Genomic DNA, 27118 nt, shown 5'->3' on the forward strand with positions numbered 1-27118 from the left:
AGTTGTGGTTACACTACAGCAACAGAAGCAAGCATTCATCAGACACTACACAACTTCTCTTATAATGGATTTTATTTCCACTACTGTAGATGAATGTCATTGCTTCAACTGCAGATTTTAGCCCCATGCTGATCTACTCAAATTGAGCCCAAACATAATCCCATACAGAATATGAAATAAGTACTACTGTGTCACAGGAGTTCAATACATCACACAATAATAAATCACAACAGCAAAACATTTGATATTTTAATAATTCAGGTTTAATCATTGCATATTATTGTCTGAAAATACAGAAAATTAAAGCAAAAAAAAAAAAAAAAAACAATCCTAAAAGAATTAATAAGGAAACTCAATCCATCATTGTTTACAGTAATGAAAGGAAATAAGTACACTGCAGTGATCATTCTGCATTCTCCCTATCAGCTGCATTTGCCAACAGAAATTTGCACATTGGAACTCTTGTGAAAATGAATGAAAGCAACTATAAAAACTAGTAAAATGCACATTTAAGTGGAGGAGTTTGCCACTGGATTCTTTTAAAAAATATGCAGATACAGCAGATAGAATTATTACTTCAAAAACATTTTACCCTGCCATCTTTTGGCATTATTACTCTCAATGTTATATTAATGTTTTAATAATCAAAAGTACATAAACACACCTTGAACATCTGCAATATAAATGTATTGAAATGTAAAAAAATATCACATTTAGACAGCAAGTGCTTAACCTGAACTGCTAAAAGATATTACTCTTATGTACAGGAGTTATAATATTGGGCAGAGTGACCGAGCAAATACATTACACCATCCAACAGAGGAGGACCGAAAGACGTGCCCAACGACACCAGAGGGCTGCCGGCATTGCCCCAACATCTGGGTTCCCTTGCCCCAGCTGTGGACGAGTGTGTGGCTCACGCATCGGCCTCCACAGCCACATGAAGTGGCACCAGCGTCAACGACGCTGAACCGCCCCCCCCCCCCACCCCCCCCCACCCCCCGGAGCAAGCGTCATCATCGAACACAATGGACAGCTAAGAAGGTGTGATCGGGTGAGAGTGTGTTTGTGTGTGCGTGAATTTGTGAATGTGTGTGCATGCATGCGTACGTTTGTGGGAGTGACTGTGGATGTGAACATGTGTGTGTATGTGTGTGAGTGCATGAGTATGTGTGTGCCTATGGGGTGACATAGCTCAGGAGGTAAGACCGATTGTCTGGCAGTCGGAGGGTTGCCGGTTCAAACCCCGCCCTGGGCATGTCGTAGTGTCCTTGAGCAAGACACCTAACCCCTAACTGCTCTGGCGAATGAGAGGCATCAATTGTAAAGCGCTTTGGATAAAAGCGCTATATAAATGCAGTCCATTTACCATTTACCATTTGGTTGTGTGTGTGTATGGGTAAGAGAAAGTGTGTGCGTGTGCACGCATGTATGTGTGTGTGTATGTGTGAGAGTATGATTGAGTGCATGAGTATGTGTGTGTGTGCGTGTGCACGCATGTATGTGTGTGTGTATGTGTGAGAGTATGATTGAGTGCATGAGTATGTGTACACACGGGGGCGTGTGTGTATGGGTAAGAGAAAGTGTGTGTGCGTGCGTTTGTGTGAATGTGTGTGTGATTTTTTATTTGAGTGTGTGTGCAAGCAAGAGAATGAGTTTATGTATGTTTTATGTGTGTGTGTGTGTGTGTGAGAGTGCCTTTGTGAATGTGTGTGTGTTTATACATGTGTGTGTGTGTGTGTGTATGTATGGGTATGAGAATGTTTGTGTATATATGTGTATATGGTGTGTGCACGCATGTATGTGTATGCATGTGTGAGTGCATGAGTATGTGTGTGTGTGCGTATGGGTAAGAGAATGTGTGTGTTTATACATGTGTGTGCGTGCGTGCGTATGGGAATGAGAATGTGTGTGTGTTGACACGTTTGTGTTTGTGCGTGATTGCATAAATGTGTGTGTGTGTGTGCGTTTGCGAATGTGTGTGTCTGTATACTGTATGTGAGTGTGTGAGTGAGAGAAAAAGTGTGTGTGTATGAGCGTGTGTATGTGTGCATGCGTGTGTGTGTGTGTGTGTGATTGTGTGTGCCCGTGTGTAGGTGTGTGTGAGTGACTGGGTGTGAGAGAGTGTGCGTGCATAGGTCTGTGTGTGCGTGTGCATGAGTAAATATGAGTGTATGTATTTGTGAGTGCGTGTGCATGACTGAGAGAGAAAGGGTGTGTGTAAGAGTATGTGTGTGTGTGATGGAGTGTATGTGAGAGAGAGAGGGTGTGTGTGTGACTGGTTGTGCGAGAGTGTGTGTAGATGTGTGAGTGCATGTGTGTGAGTCTAGGTGCATATGAGTGTGTATATATATATGTGTGAGTGTGTGATTGAGTGTGTGTGTATGTTTATACGAGTGTGTGTGTGTATATATACGTGTGTGTGTGTGTGTATGCGTGTGTGTGCGAGTGTGTTTTTGTGTGTGTGTGTATGTGTGAGTGTGTGATTGAGTGTGTGTATCTGTACATGAGAGTGTGTGTATATATATGTCTGTGTGTGTGTGTGCATGCGTTGGAGTGTGTATGCTCACATGTGTGTGTGTATGCATGTGTGTGTGTGTGCACGTGCATGTGTGTGTGTCTACTCCAGTTAGCAGAGGGACACTGAGGAGTGTGTGTGTTGACACGTGTTTGTGTCTCTGCAGGCATGTGTGTGTGTGCGTGAGTGCATGAGTTTGTGTGTGTGTGTGCGTGCGTTTGTGTGAATGTGTGTGGATGTGAGTGTGTGTGTGAGAGAGAGGGTGTGTGTGTGTGTGAGTATGAGAGAAAGAGAGAGAGAGAGAGAGTGTGTGCATACGATTATGAGCGTGTGTATGTATGCATGCATGCGTGTGCGCGTGAGAGTGCACTGGTGAATGTGTGTGTGTTTATACATGTGTGTGCATGCGTATGGGAATGTGAATGTGTGTGTGTTTATACATGTGTGTGCATGCGTATGGGAATGTGAATGTGTGTGTTGACACGTGTTTGTGTCTCTGCACGCATGTATGTGTGCGTGCGTGAGTGCATGAGTTTGTGTGTGTGTGCGTGCGTTTGTGTGAATGTGTGTGGATGTGAGTGTGTGTGTGTGAGAGAGAGGGTGTGTGTGTGAGTGACTGAGTATGAGAGAGAGAGAAAGTGTGTGTGTGCATACGGTTATGAGCGTGTGTACATATGTATGCATGTGTGTGTGCGTGAGAGTGCACTGGTGAATGTGTTTGTTCGTGTGTGCGAGAGATTGTGTGTGTTCATGTGTGTAGGTGTGTGTGTGCATGTGTGTGATTGGGTGTGAGAGGGTGTGTATGTGTGTGTAAGAGTGTGAGTGTGTGTGCACGAGTGTGTGCGTGCGTAGGTGTGTGAGTGCGTGTGCATGAGTGTACATCAGTGTGTGTATTTGTGAGTGCGTGTGCATGAGTGTGAGAAAGCAAGGGTGTGTGTGAATGTATGTGTGTGTGTGTGGATGTGTGTATGTGGGTGTATGTGTATATGAGTGTGTGTGGTGTGTGTGTGTGAGTGGGTATATGAATGTGGTGTGTGTGTGTGTGTACATGAGTGTATGTATTTGTGTGTGCGTGCATGTGTGCGAGTGTGTATGCGCACGTGTGTGTGTGTGTATGCGTGTGTGTGCACGTGCATATTTGTGTGTGCGCGCACGTGCGTGTGTGTGTGTCTCTACTCCAGTTGGCAGAGGGACACTGAGGAGTCACACACTCCAAATCCAGCACAGAGGGGTGTGTGTTGAGTGAAGTGTGTGTGGAATCTGTGCAGGAGGGTCAGTGTGTCAGAGTCAGAGACGCTGTAGAAGGACAGAGTGCCGGTTGGACGGTCCACACACACTCCTACCCTGTACACACACACTCCTCTACCATCATCATCATCATCATCACACACTCCTGCTCTGCGGTAGGGGGAGGTGAGGGCAGGTATGTGTGTTGGGTTCTTATTGTGCCAGACAGAGTAACTGAGTTTATCAGAGTGACCGCGCTTAAAGCAGCTCAGACTCCAGGAGTTTTTATTCAGTCCAAACATACAGTCAGAACCCCGTCCTTTCCTGCTGATTCCTTTATCTGTCACTGCTATATAAACCACTCCCTCCTCAGACACACTGCACTCAGCCTCCCAGTAACAGCGCTCACACACACTCTCTCTGCACACAACCTGGCGCACACGCTCAAATCTCTCTGGATGATCAGGATATGGCTGCTTCTCTCTCCCCCATGTGTGTGTCACCCTCCTGTTCCCCTCAGACAGAGACAGCTCTCTGTGCGCTGTGTTTGGATCCAGTGTGAGCTGACAGCCGTCTGCACACCAGAGACATTAATGAGATTAATTATCATTAATTATCACTATTAATATTCACCTTATTATGTGTGTGAGAGAGAAACAACTGTCATAGTACCTCTGTGTGTGTGTTTGTGTACATGTGTGTTTCTGTTTGTGTGTTTATGTGTGTAAGAGAGAAGTCTCTCTTTCTCACACACACACACAGCAGAGTGTGTATCTATGCAAAGTGTTCTGTCGATACAGACTCACATTTCCTGGGTCCTGGTTTGGTCCTGTTCTCTCCTCCATGGTCCACACTGTAAGAACAGCAGAACAGAATTCTGAATTTTAACCATCCTTTATTTCCACTCTTAACACACCAATGACATCACATATATAAAAACAAAGGCACAATAAAACACAAAACCACGATCATATGAAAAAAACACAAATCTGTCAGAAAGGAAACTTATCCCATTCACTCACACTGCTCCATGTGCAAAAACAGCTCCCCTCCCTCCACTGAACATAAAACACCCTTATAACACACACACTCTGAAACACACTCAGGTTCTCCATTGCTTTGTAATACTGAAACTCCACCATCACTGTGTCCCTGATCAAACCCCTGACTACAAGAACCACATCTTATTTACTGCAGTGATCCCGTGCAGCACCCTCCACAGGAGATCCCCAACTCTCTTGAGTAACGCTGGTTTGTACAGTGCCCTCCATGCCCCCCCCCCCAACTCCTTCTGTGTGTGTGTTTGTGTGAGGTGCACTATGGAAACTCTCTGTACTTACAGCAGTGTGAGTGTGTCCAGTTTAGCAGCAGACAGCGCTCTCACTCCTGAGTCTCCTGGGTGATTGTGTCTCAGGTCCAGCTCTCTCAGGTGTGTGTGTGTGTGTGTGTGTGTGTGTGAGGTGCATTGTGGAAACTCTCTGTACTTACAGCAGTGTGAGTGTGTCCAGTTTAGCAGCAGACAGCGCTCTCACTCCTGAGTCTCCCGGGTGATTGTATCTCAGGTCCAGCTCTCTCAGGTGTGAGGGGTTTGAACACAGAGCTGAAGCCAGAGAATCACAGCCTCTCTGTGTGACTCTACAGCCTGACAGCCTGCAGAGAGGACACACATACGTTACATGCATTAATATAAACGAACAGGGCTGTGTGTGTGTCAAACACATAGCTGTGTGTTACATACCTTACACACATTAATATAAACTAATAGGGCTGTGTGTATCAAACACATAGCAGTGTGTTACACACCTTACAGCACATTAATATAAACTAACAGGGCTGTGTGTGTCAAACGCATAGCAGTGTGCTACTTTACAGCACATTAATATAAACTAACAGGGCTGTGTGTATCAAAACACATATCAGTGTGTTATACACCTGTGGTGTGGGGATGGCTGGTTTAAGCAGCCACACCTGCCCTGGGTCAAGCTAATTAGACCTGGCCAATTGGATAATTGGTTAAGAATGAGATAATTGGCCAGGCTAATTGGACCCGGGAACAGGAGTGGCTGCACCTGTGCGTAGTGAGGTAATCAGTGTGCACAGGTTAAATCTGCCATCCCCACTCACAGAAGGGAGCCTCTGTCATGACAGTTTTATATCTGCTCCTTGGCGGTAACATCTTGCCAACCTCGTAAATAAATGTGGACGGTTGGAACATCATCTCCCTGTGTCTCTGTGCTGGAGGGCCCCTAAGAAAGCCACTTCGGTGGCCTGTGGCAGGCATGTTTGCCACAGTGGCGCCCAACGTGGGGCTGCTCCGGCACAGGGAAGAGGCACAGGAGGGCCAGCCTGGAGGCACACTGGAGGAGGTGCAACTGAGGTGTTCCTGACATGGCTTCAGACAGATCCTCCAGGCCAAAGACAGGGAGCGGGAGATGATCAGGGAGGGGAAGGAAGTGATCCTCGGCTGGGACGCTGGGGAGCTGGACCTGGCCGGGAAGGCAGGTTAGCTACGGGCGGTGCACGAGAGGTGGTCGCGCCGTGAGCTGGACTTGGCCGGGAAGGCGGGTCAGCTACGGGCGGCGCACGAGCGGTGGCCGCGCCGTTTTGCTTCCGTTTTTGTCCCTTTTGTTGTTTTAGTTTGTTGTTTTGGCCTGGTTGGTTTGCCCGGAGCCCATGAGGGGATAAGCCTGCAGCAGCCTACCAGCAGAGCCGACTGGCGGCCACCACAGCCACGAGGGTTCCTGGTCCCCAGCGCCACAAGGAAGCCAGCCCACCAGCCCACCAACCCAGCCACCCCACCACAGCCCCTGGAACAGCCCAAGCCGGTGACACCCCCACCAGCCAGCCGAGCAGCCCAGGACTCCCCACGCTCCGAGAGGGAGGAGGGGGGAGGGCTGCCTCATCGTCCGGGGGAGGGTCGCGACATGTACTGGACTGTTCCGGGGCCACCTGCCCCTGAAAAGATGTGTTAGGGGAGTGTTAAGAATGCTTGGATTTTTTTTTTTTTTTTTGCTTGGTTGGAGTGCTGGGGGGGGAGTAGGCTTCGGCCAGAGATTCTCCCTGGGCTCAGTTTGGCGTTGGGGGTATGTGGTGTGGGGGTGGCTGGTTTAAGCAGCCACACCTGCCCTGGGTCAAGCTAATTAGACCTGGCCAATTGGATAATTGGTTAAGAATGAGATAATTGGCCAGGCTAATTGGACCCTGTTTGCCACAACACCTTACACACATTAATACAAACTAACAGGGCTATTTGTGTCAAACACATAGCAGTGTGTTACACACCTTACACACATTAATATAAACTAACAGGGCTGTGTGTGTCAAACACATAGCAGTGTGTTACACACCTTACATACATTAAAATAAACAGTGCTGTGTGTGTCAAACGCATAGCAGTGTGTTACACACCTTACACAAATTAATATAAACTAACAGGGCTGTGTGTGTCAAACACATAGCAGTGTGTTCCACACCTTACACACAATAATATAAACTAACAGGGCTGTGTGTGTCAAACACATAGCAGTATGTTAAACACCTTACACGCACTAATATAAACTAACAGGGCTGTGTGTGTCAAACACATAGCAGTGTGTTACACACCTTCTACAGCTCAATATAAAATAACAGGGCTCTTGAATTAATCATGACTATTTAAGAAAATGACCAGTTAAACTAAATTTGAACAGATTCAATTAATTTTCATAATTTTGAATAATGTATGAATAGAAACGATTTGACGCTTCTCAAAAATATGTTTTTTCCAACTGATGTCAGATTTAAAATGGGTTTCTACCAAGAACAAGAACAGGAAAAGGTTGCTTTATTTCAGTGAAGAAAAATAACTCTCTTGTCTATTTTAACATTAAAAACATTAGTAATATTAGTGCTATATTTAGTCATTATTAACATTAGTGCTGTATTTTGTCACATTGGAACCCTTTTTGATTGAAGGGGTTTGTGTTTGTACTCACCCCAGTCTCTGCACTTTACAGTGTGGGTCCTCCAGTCCAGCAGAGAGCGCTCTCACTCCTGAATCCTGCAGGTCATTGTCTCTGAGCTCCAGATCTCTCAGCTCTGAGTGAGGAGAGCGCAGGACTGAGGCCAGAACATCACAGCAGCCATCTGTGATATTACACCAACCCAGCCTGTGGAGAGACCACACACACACACACACACACACACACAAACATGCACATGTACACACACACACACACACACACAAACACACAACACACATGCGCACACACACACACACACCACACAGACACACACACACACACACACACACACACATACAACCACACACACAATTGAAATTCACTGCTAATTGTCACACTGTGCACCTTGGCAGCAGATAAATGTGGAATTTCCTATTTGTACAGTACGTGCATTCCTGGGATGTACACAGTACACACAAAAACAGGAAGAGTTTATATTAATTATGTTAAGGTCATCACTTGGCTCAATTAACAAAAAATAACTAAAAATAAGGAGCTAATTCAACTCAAGGTTGGAGGCTTCCTGCAAGGATTTCATTAACAAAACTGTTCCATGTTGCGATGATATCACATGGCAAACAACATGATTGCAAACATATTTCATTTGCTAACACAAGAAACAGCACTAGTATGATCACTATGGTGTACTTTACCTCACCTTCAGTCTACAAACATCTTTGTATTTTAAAAACATTCAATCTTCATCTAATAATGTAACCAAGGCGGCAAATGAAATACACTGCAGCGCCATCTGCTGGCTGCAGAGAAACACCACAACTGATTATTGCCATTGACTGGTACTACAGGTATATGGAGGACCAAAAATGTAAAAATAATAAATAAATAAATAAATTACTCAATAAATGAATTAATGTATAAATAAATAAATTAAAACAGAAAATGTAAAAATTAATGAATGTACAAATAAATTAATAGACAAAATCTGACAAATGGGTATTTGCATTTATTTCCATATTTATTTCTTGATTCATTCATTTCTGTGGATGTTCATTTCCATATTTATTTATTGCTTGATTCATTTATTTCTGTATATACTTATATCCTTATTTATGTTTTGATTAATTTATGCCTGTATATATATATTGTGGCATGGATCGGGGCATGCCCCCACAGTGCTCCTCCCAACCTTATAGGCATCAGCTAAAACCTGCCACCAGGCCAGCTCTTCAGGACCCAGGACAGCGCCACTCTAGGAAGCCCAGCCACAGGACCCTGGAGAGCGGCAAATTGGAAATTCCTCAACTCCCTCCTTTGCAGTCAACACACCTGCAATCAATGAGGCAACACAGCTGCCGCCACTCCAGGGAGATGGCTGGGAGCTTAAAAGGAGGCCTTTTGTCTCCCTTGAGGAGAGGGGGTTTTGGGCTGCAGGAGAGCTGTTGAAAACTGTTGATAACTTTTTCCCTACTTTGCAGAATCCGGTGGAGACGCAGGACCACATCCCTCTTCCTGCTTTGAAGAGGGATCCCCTCAGCGGTCTCCCGGACACCGTTACTCCTAATTTTGGTTGCTTTACTTTAAGTTAATTCTGACAAGAGACTTTAGTTGTTGAGTTTGGTTTTGGTTTTTTTGTATATAATTTTTGGTAAATAAAAATGCCTGTTGGGCTATTTTTCCCCAAACCTCCGGTCTGTGTATTTCTGTGCCGCCCCGCCTGCACCGTCACGCCCAGTGCGGTGCCACAATATATTTCTGTATTTATTTCTGTATTTTTTCATCCATATGTTAATGAGGGGGCTGTCAATGAAAATGTCATAGTGTCACAATATTTCAATTGGTTGATCGATACCAGAGTACGTAGATTCACTGTACATGCCTTGCTTCAACACCTGGCCTCAGTTTGGCGTTGGGGGTATGTGGTGTGGGGATGGCTGGTTTAAGCAGCCACACCTGCCCTGGGTCAAGCTAATTAGACCTGGCCAATTGGATGATTGGTTAAGAATGAGATAATTGGCCAGGCTAATTGGACCCAGGAGCAGGAGTGGCTGCACCTGTGCGTAGTGAGGTAATCAGTGCGCACAGGTTAAATCTGCCATCCCCACTCACACGAGAGAGCCTCTCTGTCATGACAGGGTTTTACATCTGCTCATTTGGCTGTACCATCTTGCCAAACCCTCGTCAATAAATCTGGACTGTTGGAACATCATCTCCCTGTGTCTCTGTGCTGGAGGGCCCCTAGGAAAGCCACTTCGGTGGCCTGTGGCAGGCGTGTTTGCCACAACACCTTACACACATTAATACAAACTAACAGGGCTATTTGTGTTAAACACATAGCAGTGTGTTACACAACTTACACACATTAATATAAACTAACAGGGCTGTGTGTGTCAAACACATAGCAGTGTGTTACACACCTTACACACATTAATATAAAATAACAGGGCTATGTGTGTGAAACACATAGCAGTGTGTTACACACCTTACACACATTAATATAAAATAACAGGGCTATGTGTGTCAAACACACAGCAGTGTGTTACATACCTTACATACATTAAAATAAACAGTGCTGTGTGTGTCAAACGCATAGCAGTGTGTTACACACACTAATATAAACTAACAGGGCTGTGTGTGTCAAACGCATAGCAGTGTGTTACACACCTTACACAAATTAATATAAACTAACAGGGCTGTGTGTGGCAAACACATAGCAGTGTGTTACACACACTAATATAAACTAACAGGACTGTGTGTGTCAAACACATAGCAGTATGTTAAACACCTTACACGCACTAATATAAACTAACAGGGCTGTGTGTGTCAAACGCATAGCAGTGTGTTACACACCTTACACAAATTAATATAAACTAACAGGGCTGTGTGTGTCAAACACATAGCAGTGTGTTACACACCTTCTACAGCTCAATATAAAATAACAGGGCTCTTGAATTAATCATGACTATTTAAGAAAATGACCAGTTAAACTAAATTTGAACAGGTTCAATTAATTTTCATAATTTTGAATAATGTATGAATAGAAACGATTTGACGCTTCTCAAAAATATGTTTTTTCCAACTCATGTCAGATTTAAAATGGGTTTCTACCAAGAGGAAGAACAGGAAAATGTTGCTTTATTTCAGTGAAGAAAAATAACTCTCTTGTCTATTTTAACATTAAAAACATTAGTAATATTAGTGCTATATTTAGTCATTATTAACATTAGTGCTGTATTTTGTCACATTGGAACCCTTTTTGATTGAAGGGGTTTGTGTTTGTACTCACCCCAGTCTCTGCACTTTACAGTGTGGGTCCTCCAGTCCAGCAGAGAGCGCTCTCACTCCTGAATCCTGCAGGTCATTGTCTCTGAGCTCCAGATCTCTCAGCTCTGAGTGAGGAGAGCGCAGGACTGAGGCCAGAACATCACAGCCGCCATCTGTGATATTACACCAACCCAGCCTGTGGAGAGACCACACACACACACACACACACACAAACACACAACACACATGCGCACACACACACACACACCACACAGACACACACACATACAACCACACACACAATTGAAATTCACTGCTAATTGTCACACTGTGCACCTTGGCAGCAGATAAATGTGGAATTTCCTATTTGTACAGTACGTGCATTCCTGGGATGTACACAGTACACACAAAAACAGGAAGAGTTTATATTAATTATGTTCATAAAGTATTCTGACGAATCCACAAAAAAGGTCATCACTTGGCTCAATTAACAAAAAATTCCATATTTATTTCTTGATTCAGTCATTTCTGTGGATGTTCATTCCCATATTTATTTATTGCTTGATTCATTTATTTCTGTATATACTTATATCCTTATTTATGTTTTGATTAATTTATGCCTGTATATATATATTGTGGCATGGATCGGGGCATGCCCCCACAGTGCCCCTCTCAGCCTTATAGGCATCAGCTAAAACCTGCCACCAGGCCAGCTCTTCAGGACCCAGGACAGCGCCACTCTAGGAAGCCCAGCCACAGGACCCTGGAGAGCGGCAAATTGGAAATTCCTCAACTCCCTCCTTTGCAGTCAACACACCTGCAATCAATGAGGCAACACAGCTGCTGCCACTCCAGGGAGATGGCTGGGAGCTTAAAAGGAGGCCTTTTGTCTCCCTTGAGGAGAGGGGGTTTTGGGCTGCAGGAGAGCTGTTGAAAACTGTTGATAACTTTTCCCCTACTTTGCAGAATCCGGTGGAGACGCAGGACCACATCCCTCTTCCTGCTTTGAAGAGGGATCCCCTCAGCGGTCTTCCGGACGCCGTTACTCCTAATTTTGGTTGCTTTACTTTAAGTTAATTCTGACAAGAGACTTTAGTTGTCGAGTTTGCTTTGGTTTTTTTGTATATAATTTTTGGTAAATAAAAGGCCCTGTTGGGCTATTTTTCCCCAAACCTCCGGTCTGTGTATTTCTGTGCCGCCCCGCCTGCACCGTCACGCCCAGTGCAGTGCCACAATATATTTCTGTATTTTTTTTAATCCATATGTTAATGAGGGGGCTGTCAATGAAAATATATCAGTGTCACAATATTCCCATTGGTTGATCAATACCAGAGTACGTAGATTCACTGTACATGCCTTGCTTCAACACCGGTTGCTTTTTACCACATTTACGTTAGTAGGGCAGAGCAGGGCAAAACGTAACACAGATTTTATTTTTTTGGTTAGGTAGTGCAGCTTGAGTGACGTATTTCAGGATAAACACTCAGAATGACCCTTGCTTTCTCTCCAACGAAAGGTGAGGGATTTTGATAAACATTTTGGGAAATGATGCCAAATAAAAGTTTGTTTTGGTGATATATAAGCAAATTATTTACCAGAAGTATTTTTTGGGTGCTGTAATGTGTGTGCCTATCAAAGGATCCAAATGTATGTAATCGTAAACAGTCTTTTCGTGACTAACAGATTGCATATTTTTGATAGAGCAATCAGCTCCACCTGCAGGATTAAGACATGCACGCAGACTCACAGAGCAAGGGAACATAACAGGATCGAAAAAGGAAGACATTCAACGGGAACTGCAGAATAATGCTGGGATAACTTCAGAAGGGAAAAGAACAGGACGACATAAAAGAGTTCATGATAAACTTTACTTTAGAGCTTAAAGAACTGTGGCATACATACAGTACGGCTGCACTCAATCTCCTGTACAAGCTACCTCACTGATGTCTTACATTGGTTGGTATTTCCTGTTTCGAAAAGCCTAGGGCTCCACCTAGTGGATAACCTGACTACACTACAAATGTACAGTATTGCGATAAGTTTTCACCAGTTGGCAATAGGCTATGAAAAACATTTAAATGTAATCAATAGATAGATTAGAAACAGTGTTTGTATCCTAAAACATCAAACTGTATTGAGTTACCTTACTTTGTGTGAACCTTTAAAGGTATTAAAACTTAGGTTAGCTCGCCATGTCAGTTTCTGAATGGCACGTCCCAGAAATTCCATTATGGTATTAAATCATAATTAGGATGTAGGTGTGAATGGTTTGTATTAAAAATGATTAATCTAGTTCTAGTTATATTTTCAGGATTGAGCCAAATAGGAAAACTGTTGTTTCCTATACAGGCAAGAGATAGCCAGAGGCTTGAGCCTGGCTGACCTAGCTGAAAATGCTAGTCCTCATTATGTGCTCTTTTGTGTGGATGCCTTGACAGTTTGTTCCAGGTAGCTGCATCACAGAGATTGACCCTGTAGTGTTCAGCCATTTGGAGGAAGTGGCTCTTCGCCTGAATGTTTCACTCCATAATTCAGATTACGCCAGATCAATTGGATGACCTTCTCACATACTGCCTGAGGAAGCACTGGAGAGTTATTTATTAGTTGGTTTGTCTGTTCATCATGTTGCAGCACAATTAATTAACAATTAATCCCATGCATGTCCATGAGTTCTCAACAGGAGGCTTAGCAGGGTGATCTACACTAGATTATTTAAACTTAATCCAGTTATGCAAAGCAAGTTTTATCCATCTATGCCTCAGTGGTATTTCTCCCATCTCATTAGTAATGCATTAATTGGTGTTGTTCTGAGTGCCCCACAGCATATCCTCAAAGCTTTTGCCTGTTTAACATGTGATGCCAGGAAAGGAATGGGGTGCTGTCCACCAGGGGGCAGCATCGGCCCTACAGAGAGGTATTGCTGCAGCTGTGGCCCATTACCTAACCATGGGCTCTATAAGAGGCCTAGCTTCCAGGCCTAGGGGAGGGTGCTTTTAGATGGTGTTTGGGAGCGTGGCTATGGACAGGTGGGATTTTTTTCCTTACCGCAAAAATTAGCGAAGCCATTCAAACCGTTGCGGTAACCGCCATAAAAAAAATTATAATTTAAACCTCCGGGCTACGATTTTGTTTTTTACAAGTACATTTCTGGAATGGCTGTTTCCGAAAAATAGGTTCTGCCCAGCAGTTCATACTGCTTGTCGAGGGACTGAAGCATAGCTCGGAATGATGGCTTTCCTACAGTCCGGAAGGGCACCATCTCCACAACCAAATACTTTGTTACAGTTGTTGTAAGTGCTCGCCACTTGTTGCTGTCCCGGTTGTATTTAGTCACTCTGGCAAATGCCTCTGAGACTCCTAACTGACGTAGTGCCGAGCCGGTACCTCCCGAGGTAGATGGGGTGCCTTTCATTGCATCGTATAACGGACGGTGAGTGGTCCTAAGATGCGATGCTAGATTTGTCCTGTTTCCTCGCATGACGTTGATTTTCTTGCTGCAAATGGGGCACACTGCCTCATCCAAATTCTTTGGCTTTCCATCTTCATCGGGCTCAAAGCCAAAATGTTCCCAAACAGGAGAAGTAACGTTGGGTTTCGCTACACGATCCATGTTTTTAGCCTAATTTGAAGCAAAAACGTTCCGTAGCCAACAGTTCCAAAGCACGTTCTGGGTGACACATTCTCTGATCAGAACATTAACTGCGCAACTGTGAGTGTAAACTTTCGAACACATGGAGTGAAGAAAATAGGCTACACAATTATAATTATAATTATTTTTAAAATTGCAATTGCATTTATTTCAGATCACAACTTTTACAAGTAAAATTGGAACATAACCAATTGGCCTAAAATAAACGGGAAAAAAACAAAACCCAGCGGTGAAGCGGTGATCAGCTTGACTCTGCGGTGGACGTGACGTGATTGCGTTACCACGGTAATGCAGTAACCGCGGCAGCTCTAGTTTGCCGGCCACTGACCTGTGTTCAAAGCCTCTCTAACTACTCTGAGAACACTGTCCTCTAGCTGCGCTTTTCGCAGGTCTTCTCGGGTGAACTGTTCTAGCTGACCCAAATTGAGATGAGTTGCAAAATCATACAGCTCAGGAACACCATCTGCTGGAACACCTAGTTTGTCTGCCAAGTGCACATCACTGTCACTAGACTCCTGCACATGCACACAACCACAAATCGCCTTCACATCACCCTGTGAAAGGTTTCTCCACGTCTCAGTGTCCAGTTTCGGGAAAGCAAATCAGCCTCGACATTGACCTTCTCAGGGCGATATTTTACTTCAAAATCGTACGTGGCTAGGGCAGCAAGCCACCTATGCCCTGTAGCATTAAGTTTCCCTGTCGTCAACACGTGATTGCATTTCCGCGGTAATGCAGTAACCGCGGTAGCTCTAGTGTAAGTATGGATTTCATTAGAGTGCAGAGCAGGTAGTGAATAATGGGGATGGATGAAGACTGCAATATATGACAGAAGTGAATCCAGAAGTCGGTGGAAACCTGGCAAATGAAACTCAATACAGCTCAATGTAAAGTTCGACATGTGGGAAATACGGAGTGTAGCACAGTGGGTAAGGAACTGGGTTTGTAACCGAAAGGTCGCAGGTTTGATTCCCGCGTAAGGACACTGCCGTTGTACCCTTGAGCAAGGTACTTAACCAGAATTGCTTCAGTATATATCCAGCTGTATAAATGGATACAATGTAAAAAAAAATGCTATGTAAAAGCATTTTGGATAAGAGCGTCTGCTAAATGCCTGTAATGTAAAATAAAAACATCAGGCTAGATTACTTTATAGTAAATGGACTGCATTTATATAGCGCTGTTATCCAAAGCACTTTACAATTGATGCCTCTCATTCGCCAGAGCAGTTAGGGGTTAGGTGTCTTGCTCAAGGACACTTCGACACGCCCAGGGTGGGGTTTGAACCGGCAACCCGCCGACTGCCTGACAATCTCTCTTACCTCCTGAGCCATGTCGCCCCACCTTCGGGAAGAACGACTTTGGAATGTGCTCAATTTTGGGAGTAATAGTTGATCAAAACCTTTCAGGTTCCAGGCACTGTGCTGTTGCAGTAAAAAAGCCAACAGGATGCTGGGATAGTAGTGAGTATAAATCAAGGCTCCAGAGTGCGACCATTTTGTTGCACATGCGACCAAAAATCTGTCAAGTGCGACTAAACATTTTCATTGGTCGCACCGGTGCGCCTGATATTTAGCAGGTCTGTCTGTGTGTGTGTTGCGTTATTTTTTACCCCACCCGCATTCTGCGAAGACCTGTCCCTACTCTGCCTCTGATTGGCTCTGACCCTGATATTCTTCTTCGCTGAATGCGGGTGGGGAAAAAAATAAGGCATGTGTGTATTAGTGATGTGCGGATCGCAGTTATATCCGCGGGCACCACGGTTAATCTGCGGATCGGGCGGGCCGAGTCATAAAAATTAACATTCTGATTAATAGCGGATGGGTTGCGGGTGGGTGAAATAATACATCATTAATGAGGAAAATATTAATTACATTCTCTAAAATGTGAACATATTTTAAGCTTCATTTTTCGTCAGGCGCGAATTAGCAGACTAGACTCTCGTTGCGCCAATTGCGGCGTCCATTTGTCTTAAGCAGCAATGGAGGCAAAAAAGATCAGAGAGAAAATTTAAAAAGGAGAATTAAAAAAGGAAGGGCAGAAAAGTTCCGTGTGGGAGCGATTTAGTGAATGACGAGTCAAGTGCTGGGTATGTCATATGCAACAGCTGCGAAATAATGAGAAATAGCGGTAATGTGTGATCGGGTGCGGGTCTCTAAATCGGAGAAAATAATTTGTTCGGGTGGGTGGCGGGTGGATGATTTATGCGTACATGTGGATTCGGATGACGTCAGAGCCGATCCGCGCATCACTAGTGTGTATGTGTGAAACCACGCCCTGTACTCCTCCGGGAGCAGCGCACACTTTTATTTGAGTTATTTGAGTTTGATTTATTTATTTGAGTTTGTCAAGCACTTTAAACATCAGCACTTTTTAAGTTCATTTTTTAAACAATTGAGGTTATTGCCGTTTCTTGTTTGTGCTGTGATTTAAATAAAGAGAAAACATTTATCTGCACCTTTATTCCTGTTTACAATCATTTACATGTGTTAAGAAATTACCAATGTGTATGGGAACTGACAAAAAAGGTAACACTTAAAATGTATTATTACGGCGCCAAAAGGCGCGGTGAAAAATTTTGGGTCTAACTAAATTATGTGCTGCTGCACCTGAATGAAAAAGTTTGGCACACCAGTGCATCCAATGTAAAAAGTTAGTCTGGAGCCCTGTAAATCCAAGGAAGTTATACTTATTTTATACAATACCTTTGTCAGACCACACTTACAGAATTGTGTGCAGTTCTGGGGACTGTACTACAAGAAAGATATAGAGGATCTGGAGAAGGCTGAAAGAAGGGAAACCAAATTGGTTCCTGGTATGAAAGATAAAAGTTTTGAGGAAAGACTTCAAATGCTTAACTTCTTTAAGCTTAGTAAAAGTAGATTCAGGGTTATTTGATTAGGTCTTTTAAATTCATAAAGGGGATCAACAAAGTGAACTACAAGAGATTCTTCAGGTTCAGCTCTGTTAGTATGACTGTTGGAAAACATGGGAGCCACAGTTCTACCCTTCTGAGGTGTCTCACATTGTAGTGGGACAGCTGCAGATAGGATTGATTGTTTACCACCACACTCAGTTAAATTGACCTTTTATCACACCCTTTGTGCTACATCCTCTCCCTTTGGTATGCAGTATCCTCTACCCCTACTTCAGTCCAACTTCCCACACCTTGTTTCTTCCCCCAATGTCTGATTACCTCGCCCCCCTTCCCCATTCACACCCTTTGTGCTACATCCTCTCCCTTTGGTATGCAGTATCCTCTACCCCTACTTCAGTCCAACTTCCCCACACCTTGTTTCTTCCCCCCAATGTCTGATTACCTCGCCCCCTTCCCCATGATGTGTTTAAAGATAACCATTTGGCCCTTTGTTTCCTTGAAGGAACAGGGTATAAGTATTCACTGTCTCCGTCATTTGGGGGTTCTGTGTTTATCTGTACTTGGGTAACAGACCCACTAGTTCCTTTGCTTCATTAAACAACCTATTTTGAAACGAAGACGTGCCTGCATTTATTTTTCTACTTACAAAAGTACGGCGGAACAAATCGAACTCTTAAAAATTCCACATTATTGGCGAGCCAGCCCAAATCCGTCGTTCTTGTTGCGTTTTTTTCAAAAAAAAAAAAAAAAAAAAAAAAAAAAAAAAACCGGGGAGGCTGACATTCGCGTGTGACACTGGCCTACAGAAGAGACTTTCTTTTTTACGTTGACACCGAATTCAAGAAAGGATTACAGTAAGAGGACTGTTTTGGAAGCCATTTGCCAACGCTGAAGGAAAAACGGACTTGAAGGCACGGAACGGACCACGTACATTTGTGAGTATGAAATATTTATGTATGTAATATTGTAGAGGAATAGTTACGGAAATTGTGTAATGTTTTAAAATACAAGTGGTCAGAATTGATTGTACATGTGTACAGTGTTCTAGACAGGGGCTTGTATAAAGTTACACAGACCTTGGACAATTTCAAGTACCAAAAGTTTGTTTGTCCATTGTACAGGAGTTTAGTAATGGAGGTGAATGGTTGGAAATCGTGGGCCGCTATGTTGTTGAACAAACATTGTAAGGAGGGTCCTTACAACGTACCACAGGAAGTAGATGTTGTTGAATATCTTCAAACTGCTTGTGAGCAGCGCAATGAAAAGAAGAAAAATAAGAAAACAAGACAGGCTAACTGTGTGATGGCTATGGTCCAAACGATTAAGTTTTTGACCGATAAAGTTGTAGAGGTTCCTAAATTGCGAGGTGAAGTTGAAAGTTTGAATAAAGCACTGGAGGTAAATTCAAAGGAGTTGGAAGCATCTGTCGCAGAACGTATATTACATGCCACAACACACTTAGAATTTAGAAAAGAAATTTGCCGGTTGAGGGAGAAATTGAGTAACACAACGGCAGAATTGGTTAAAACGCAGGGACAGTTACGCGATGCTCAGGTGGCATATAAAGAGTTATGGAATGTGTCTGGGGAGAATAAGGATAGAGCGATTGTACAGAAGTTAAGATTGTTGAAGGAAAAAATGACAAAGCAAAAATTCACAAATACTGTAATGAAACGGCGAGTGGCAGCGCTTGGTTTAGGGACAGTAGAGGAGCACAGTGAGTCAGAATACAGTTCTGAAGATGATGAATGGGAAGTCAGACAGGCGAATACGGCAACTCTTTTGGTAGATGTCGATAATGAAGAAAGCGATGATAGAAGTTTAGATGAAGAGCCGGAATGGCATGCTGGTGGTACAGAATGTAGTGCATCTGTTGTCGACTCACTTCGTTCTAGTCGCCGACGGGTGGTTTCCAGAAGCGCTAGATCACCCAAAGCGACTAAATCAGTCGGGGCAAAAAACACAAAAATTGCGCCAATAATTACACGCCGAGTTCGTACGAGTGGAACGCATAATCCTATTAATGGGGCTATCACATATGAATATGAAGATCAGCAGGTTGATCGCGATCTTACACTGTCGGAGTTGACTACACTGCAACAACAACTTCCCACATGGGACGGAGTTAGTGACCCGACTGCAATTGCTGAAAAGGTGCAAACACTGCAGCGAATGCACGCACTAACGGACAAGGACTGTTGTAAATTGTTACAATCTGTGCTTCCTACATCGGTTACTATTCCGTTAGAATTCATTCAGGGTCAGGGAAACCCTGTTGTTTTCCCCAGTCATGACGCGAGGTTAAGGATAATGAGCGAGACTGTGGGACATCGCGTTATAGCTGACATGAGTAAAATTCTCGAGTTTGTACCGAAGGAAGGGCAGCACCCCACTGACTTTCTTAGAACATTTATAAGTGTGTTCAATCGAAACAGAGTTGGAGGGAACAGAGCGCTATTGACAGGTGACGACCCGGTATTCTGGAGTTTAGTAATAAGTAAATACAAAGATCTCGTCTCCCCTACCTGTCAACATTTATTGTTACAATTCAATAGGGAACTGAGTGCACAGCCAGTCAGACAACACATAGGCAGGGATATCCAGGACTGTTTAACCGTGTGGAATGAGTCTCAACTCAGTTCTTCCCCCAAACAGAGCTCTAGGAAAAGGATTGCGCCAATAGCATCTAACGAGGGTCAGGTAAAATTGAATTGTTTTAACTGTGGGAAGCCAGGCCACATTCAAAATGAGTGTAAGAGCCCCCGGGTGTGTAATAATTGCAAGCGTGTTGGTCATTCCAAGCGACAGTGCTGGGCAAAAGGAGGTGGGATGGAAGGAAAGGGACCAAAACAGCTGGGTGTGCAACAGCCTCAGACAGAACAGCCCCAGATTGAAGGCACTGTTACATACACAGACCTATTGTCTATTCTTAAGGCACATGCTGATCAAAGCACACAGAAAGGCTCTGGGAATCTCTTTCATAGTCCAGCTCCACAATGACGGTGTCAAGCCTCAGTTTCAGCGGTGAGTAATCTGCAAATAGATCAGGAAGGTCGCCCCTGTGTTACGGTTTTGGTTGGAGGCTATCAAGACAAATTTTTGGTTGACACAGGAGCAGCTTGCTCATTAACTCACCGAACTAATTTTCCTCAGAGTGGTAAAACAGTCCAGCTAATGGGAGTGGGAGGCAACGCATTACTAGCCCAAATCTCAACTCCACAGACATTACAGATTGGTGATATATCTTTTGATTTACCATTATGTATGGTCAGAACCCATGAAGGGAACATCCTGGGTTCAGATGCAATAACAAAAGGACGTTTAGTCATTGATTTAGCTAATAATGTTCTTTGGCAGGGCCCAACAGATCCACAGGGTGCAAGGTACCTATGACCATTGCTGATACCCATTCTGTTCACACAGTGAAAAACCCTATGGTTTATGATGTAGTTGGCTTACTGCAAACATCCGATGCAACTCTAGCTAATATCATAGATAAACACAAAGGAGTGTGGGCAACACATAAGCATGACTGTGGGAGAGTTTCTAACATGCAGGTTGCTGTCCGAGGCGCAGATCCTCCCCACAGAAACAGTAACCTATCCCAAGTCAGCAGAGACAGCTGTACAATTAACAATAAAATCTCTTTTGCAGCAAGGTGTATCAGAGAATGCATCTCAACATGTAATGCCCCTGTGTGGCCAGTAAAGAAACCTGACGGCTCTTGGAGATTAACTGTTGATTACAGGCAGCTGAATAAACACACCCCAGTGCCACACCATTGGTAGCAAGCAACCCTGATATGATGTCTCAGTTGCGGGTTCTGCAAAAGTCTATTCGACTCTTGATGTATCAAATGGTTTTTGGAGCATTCCAGTACACATGGATAGTCAATACAAATTTGCTTTTCTTCAGAGACACGGCACACATGGGTAGGCTTACCACAAGGTTTTCACAACTCACCTACCTTGTTTCATCAATGTATGGCTAACATTTTGCAGGGCTGCTCACAACCACACAATGTTGTTCAATATGTTGATGACATCTTGCTCCAATCAGATACCGAGGAAGAACATTATGAGCTGCTGGACGAGATCCTTACACTCTTGGAAAAAGCGGGCCTAAAACTTAACCCAAAAAGGCATTACTAATGAAACAGTCTGTTTGTTTCCTAGGAGTAAAAATTCAGACAGGAGGACGGACTCCTGATCCAGCTAAAGTAGAACTTGTACAAGCATTGCCACGACCATACACTGTCACAGCATTGCGCTCTTTCCTGGGAATTGTGGGTTTTGCCGGGACTTTATAGAAGGTTACAGTGAACTAGCTGCCCTCTCTATAGGCATTTAAAAGACAACCCAGGAAAGAATGATTTGCTAGAATGGGATGCGGCATCACAGACTGCCTTCATAAGTTTGAAAAAACACTTGCTTCAGCTCCTGCTTTACGCAGTCCAGATCACACACAACCCTTCATCATTGAGGTAGTTGTCTCCACTGTTAGCATCAAAGCAGTGCTTATGCAAGAAGTTCATGGCAAACACATCCCAATTGGTTACTTTTCAGGAGTACTAACACCTGTTGAAAGGTCATTTGATCAGTGCACAAAGCAGATATTGGGAGTACACTGGATAGTCGCACACACTGAATACATCTGTGGTTTCAACCCACTCATTCTGCACACGCCACATACGCCGGTGGCATTGCTAATAAGAGGGCAAGTGAAAGGGGTATCGGCCCAGCGGTGGGGACGATGGGTTACAGAACTCCAACATAAAAACATACAGGTCAAGCATTCCACAAGCTATCAATTAGCTAATATGTTAGACTATGAGGGGGAGCCACACCTTGCATGTCAGTACAACAACAGGTAGCAGCGGGCCCATCCGTACAATACCACTGGCAGACTCTCTGCGGTGTTTGTAGATGGTTCTCGCTATTATCAAATGGGACAGTACTATACTGGAGCAGCATGTTGGGCACCCCAGTTAGGAAAAAGAGGTATTGATCAAATGTAAACCCACGGATTCAGCGCAAAAGCTGAGGTTATTGCAGAATTGCAGCGTTACAGGAGTTCACAGGCGAATTACTATCTTCTCAGACAGTGCTTTTGTTTGCAACTCCCTCACTGAATATCTCCTGTTTGGCAGAAAAGAGGCTTTTGTACGGCAGAAGGGAAATCATTGACTCACCACAGTGAGCTACAAACAATTTGGGACCTAGCGCATGAGAGAGAGAGAGACACGGTAGCCATATGTAAGGTCAAAGCACATCAAAACATGGCTCCATACTGAAGGGGATAATAATAACAAGTGGACGCTCTTGGCAAAAGAAGCCGCTGTTTCAGGCATCCCATGGCACTACCAACTTCCCAATGTCTCTGTTGAACCTGTGAAACTATCACAACCGCTTGCACTCAATCTGGAAGAATGCCAGGCCACAGACAAAGATATTGTAGAGGTTATTGATGCCATCCGACAACAAACACAACTTCCAGAACCATATGTACATCACACAGCAAATTTGATCATATTTGAGGATGTATTGTACTACAATAATCCAGGGCCTGTTTGGGTAACACCCTCTATGCTTCGTAAGGAGCTAGTTTTATTCATGCACAAAACTTCAGGTCATGCATCACCAGCGAAGGTAATAGATTTATTGCAGAGCTGCTACTGGTGGCCCAGTATAAAAACAGATGTAGCTCACCACTTGGCACTCTGCCTTGTATGTGCTCAGATGAACCCTGCACCTACACATCGCAAGGTTCCCAGGGCACCTCCCACTTGAATGATGGCCCATGGGAAACTCTCCAGATTGACTACACAGGTCCGTTACCTACAGCAAAAGGAGGATATCGGTTTCTCCTTGTGGTAGTAGATATGTTCACTCGCTGGGTAGAGGCATTCCCTACCAGGAGGAGTGATGCTGCCACTACAGCTCGTGTCTTGTGGGAACAGGTGTTCTCACGATGGGGATTTCCAAAACGATTGAAAGTGACAACGGGCACCATTTATTTCAGAATTAATGCTGCACCTTGTACGCTCTTAGGGGTAGAAAGACACTTCCACATTCCCTATCATCCGCAATCTAGTGGTATGGTTGAACGATTCAATCGCACTATAAAACAAGGCCTCAAAAAGCTGTAATTGATGCAACAGATGAACTGAAAAAATCTGCTTCTAATTGGTTTCGCACTCCCAGGGGTACTAATGGCTATTAGGCGACACGGGTACGATACTGGTTACAGCCCTTTGAGCTTATGACAGGCAGGCCAATGCAGATTTCACATCCCTCGGGCGTTCCTCTTCCCATCACCACAAGAGCCACACATGATGAGTTTCTTACCCAAGTGCAGCAAGCACTTCAGAGTAAGCTTCTAAATGCAGCCAACAAGATGGGAGCAGCCCATCATTACACAGCACAGGCCTATTCCCCCACATACAGAGTGAATTTTCAAATTGGGGATCAGGTGATGCTTAAAAATTTTTTAAAAGGGGGAGGCTGGGAAGCAAACTGGGAAGGTCCATACGAAGTTATGGACAACTTGGTGAAACCAATTTGAAATTGGCAATAAAAAGCGGGTAGGCCAATACAGTATTTCTGGTATCATGGGGACCAATGCAAATTATATAACAAAGCTGAACTTGATACCAATGTCAATGTTAAAATGATTAAAACTGCATAAGAATATACACTCACACTTGGTCTTTCTCTCCCCTACAGAATTAATCGAGATCAGGACGAGGCTCCTGGTATTCAGGAACAGGTTGGAGGTCAGCACTAAGTGGGACATTCCGGTCATATTCATAAACAACTCCCAATGTGTCAGGGACAATACACGCAGTTGATGTCGGATTCACCTAATGGACATCAGACAGGTGGAAAGATGGTGAAGCGTTCACAACAGAGGACACATGGAAAGTATCAAGTGAATCTTCATTTAGAACACATGATTGAGGGTGGAAGACAGCTTCCAAGAATATAAGAATTCATTGTGACAGTAAAAACATGTAATTGGACACATTATTAACGCAATAACTAGTTGGGATGAGGGACAGGATAACCTGGGGAGATGGGCCGTGGAGCATGAATGTACATATTACCCTGGTCTAACAATGATGCATCTAAATTTATACGGTTAAAAATAAATAAATAAAATAAATAATAATAGTAATAATAATGAGTCACCCCACAGGACTTCCATATGGTAATATAAGGTGTTAATCACCCCCTGGTTTCTGGTTTACACCAGCATACACTGTTCAGATGGGGAACATTCGTTACCTACTACTGATGCCAGTGAGTCCAACAGCTTGGCCACGTGGATGATGCCTACCTGGTTCCTTAGTCAAATGTGTTTGCAGGTATTCATGCTCAGGTGAAGAAAGCTCTAATGGAGAGTGATTCAACACTACTCAAAACAAAAATGGAGGTGAGCTTGGCCCAGGCAGAGGCCACAGTCCTGAAGCAACAAGGATGCTCTGATGAGAACACATTTTTGGAACCGGATATTCCTGGCTATTGTAGGTCTAATAGTAATTTGTATCCTCAATGGTCAAACACAGTGTTATTGTGGCAAACAGAAAAAAACAGTTGGAGAAAGTCATTGATAGAAATGAAACTGTGGGATGGCTCAGAAATAACCCCTGAATAATTTGTGTGCTTTTGTTTTAATTTTTATGTTTTATTTTTGCTTCATATTCTTTTCTATACATATACCTTCGATTATAGAAGACTTTTTGTTTTAATTTTTATGTTTTATTTTTGCTTCATATTCTTTTCTATACATATACCTTCGATTATAGAAGACTTTCTTATAAAAAATAAAAAAAAAGTAGGGAATGTTGGAAAACATGGGAGCCACAGTTCTACCCTTCTGAGGTGTCTCACATTGTAGTGGGACAGCTGCAGATAGGATTGATTGTTTACCACCACACTCAGTTAAATTGACCTTTTATCACACCCTTTGTGCTACATCCTCTCCCTTTGGTATGCAGTATCCTCTACCCCCTACTTCAGTCCAACTTCCCCACACCTTGTTTCTTCCCCCCAATGTCTGATTACCTCGCCCCCCCTTCCCCATTCACACCCTTTGTGCTACATCCTCTCCCTTTGGTATGCAGTATCCTCTACCCCCTACTTCAGTCCAACTTCCCCACACCTTGTTTCTTCCCCCCCCCCCTCTTCCCCATGATGTGTTTAAAGATAACCATTTGGCCCTTTGTTTCCTTGAAGGAACAGGGTATAAGTATTCACTGTCTCCGTCATTTGGGGGTTCTGTGTTTATCTGTACTTGGGTAACAGACCCACTAGTTCCTTTGCTTCATTAAACAACCTATTTTGAAACGAAGACGTGCCTGCATTTATTTTTCTACTTACAAAAGTACGGCGGAACAAATCGAACTCTTAAAAATTCCACAATGACGAGGGGGCATAAAAGGAAATTAGCAAAAGGTAAATTCCGCACCGATGTTAGGAAGTATTTTTTCACACAGAGAGTAGTCACTGTGTAGAATAGCTTGGCGCGTGTCATGTAGTAGAGGCAGAAACTCTGGGGGTTGTCAATACCGGGCTTGATACGATGCTGGATACTATCTAGTTTGTAGGTAAACCTAGCACTAGTGGTAGGTAGTAAAACGGTGAGCATGTCGGGCTGAATGGCCTATTCTCATCATTATGTTATGTTATGTCATTTTTGTTAGGTTATGATCGACGTGAAACATATTACTGTACTGAAGTGGTCAATATTTTACAATGTCAATCATGCATTCAGCATTCAGTCATCACCTGTGACCTGATACTACAGACTCTACTGAAAACTTACATTCTGGTCAAGAACCACAAACCTGGCAACCCTAAGACTCATGAGGGTTTATCCTGCTTTTCTTTGTTGTGCTAAAGCAGTTAGAAGAGAGGGATGAGAACAATGTGGACAAAGAAAGAATGCTGGTGGACATAGGAGTAAACAGAGAGAAAGCACTTCATATATTTCACTGCACAGAGCCATAATCACTAATTCTATTTAGTTAAGGTCACACAGTACACAGCACTACTCACCCCAGTCTCTGTAGTTTACAGTTTGGACTCATCAGTCCAGCACAGAGCAGCTTCACTCCTGAATCTCCCAGGTTATTGTTGCTGAGGTCCAGATCTCTCAGGGGTGAGTTTGATGACTGGAGAGCAGAGGCCACAATTTCACAGGACTTCTCTGTGAGGTCACAGCTGTTCAGTCTGCAAAAGAGAGTTGATATATTATTGTATTTTTAAATAGCGCAATATCCTGTAAAATCTGATATGTGCAATTTAACAGTAATCATGTTGAGTGATGAAGAGTGATATTGAGGATCTGCAGATATCCACCCCACACTTGCTGCAGCTGTGCTTCAGCTGAACTTACTGTAAGAGGCCCTCTGTGTCCGTTCTGTTCTTTCCTAATACAGCTAGGTCTATTACAGGATCCAGAAGAAGCCATGGGGAGATGACAGACCAGCAGGTTGAAGGAGCCATGTCTTTTCCCCTCTTATTGTAGCTTTCCCCATTGCATACTTAAACAATTAATAAGAGCTTTTCTCCTCTTTCTGCCCTTGCATGTCCACTTCCCATGAGTCCTCAATACGATGC

At 43.7% G+C, this 27118-nt stretch overlaps 2 protein-coding genes across 19 annotated transcripts in view; both read right to left on the minus strand.

Moving 5' to 3' along the window:
• Positions 1-27118, minus strand: part of LOC135245714 (NACHT, LRR and PYD domains-containing protein 3-like) — a 126879-nt gene that overhangs the window by 88238 nt on the left and 11523 nt on the right. The gene's annotated exons all lie outside the window — the stretch shown is intronic.
• The window catches only part of LOC135245717 (NLR family CARD domain-containing protein 3-like), a 36066-nt gene that overhangs the window by 1954 nt on the left and 6994 nt on the right, over positions 1-27118 (minus strand). For 2 of the 7 annotated variants that reach the window (XM_064319001.1, XM_064319000.1), the window contains 6 exons: positions 26555-26728; positions 10991-11164; positions 7720-7893; positions 5234-5395; positions 4552-4598; positions 241-4319 (listed from right to left, as the gene is read on the minus strand). In XM_064319001.1, coding sequence (XP_064175071.1) covers positions 3691-4319; positions 4552-4598; positions 5234-5395; positions 7720-7893; positions 10991-11164; positions 26555-26728 — 1360 coding nt within the window. In that variant the 3' untranslated portion in view covers positions 241-3690. Of the gene's footprint in view, positions 1-240; positions 4320-4551; positions 4599-5233; positions 5396-5415; positions 6701-7719; positions 7894-10990; positions 11165-26554; positions 26729-27118 lie in introns of those variants that run through there. The other 5 variants (XM_064319004.1, XM_064319006.1, XM_064319003.1 and 2 more) reach the window with 4 other exon arrangements.

Source organism: Anguilla rostrata, chromosome 19 (genome assembly GCF_018555375.3).
Source record: "Anguilla rostrata isolate EN2019 chromosome 19, ASM1855537v3, whole genome shotgun sequence".
Taxonomy (NCBI): Eukaryota; Metazoa; Chordata; class Actinopteri; order Anguilliformes; family Anguillidae; genus Anguilla; species Anguilla rostrata.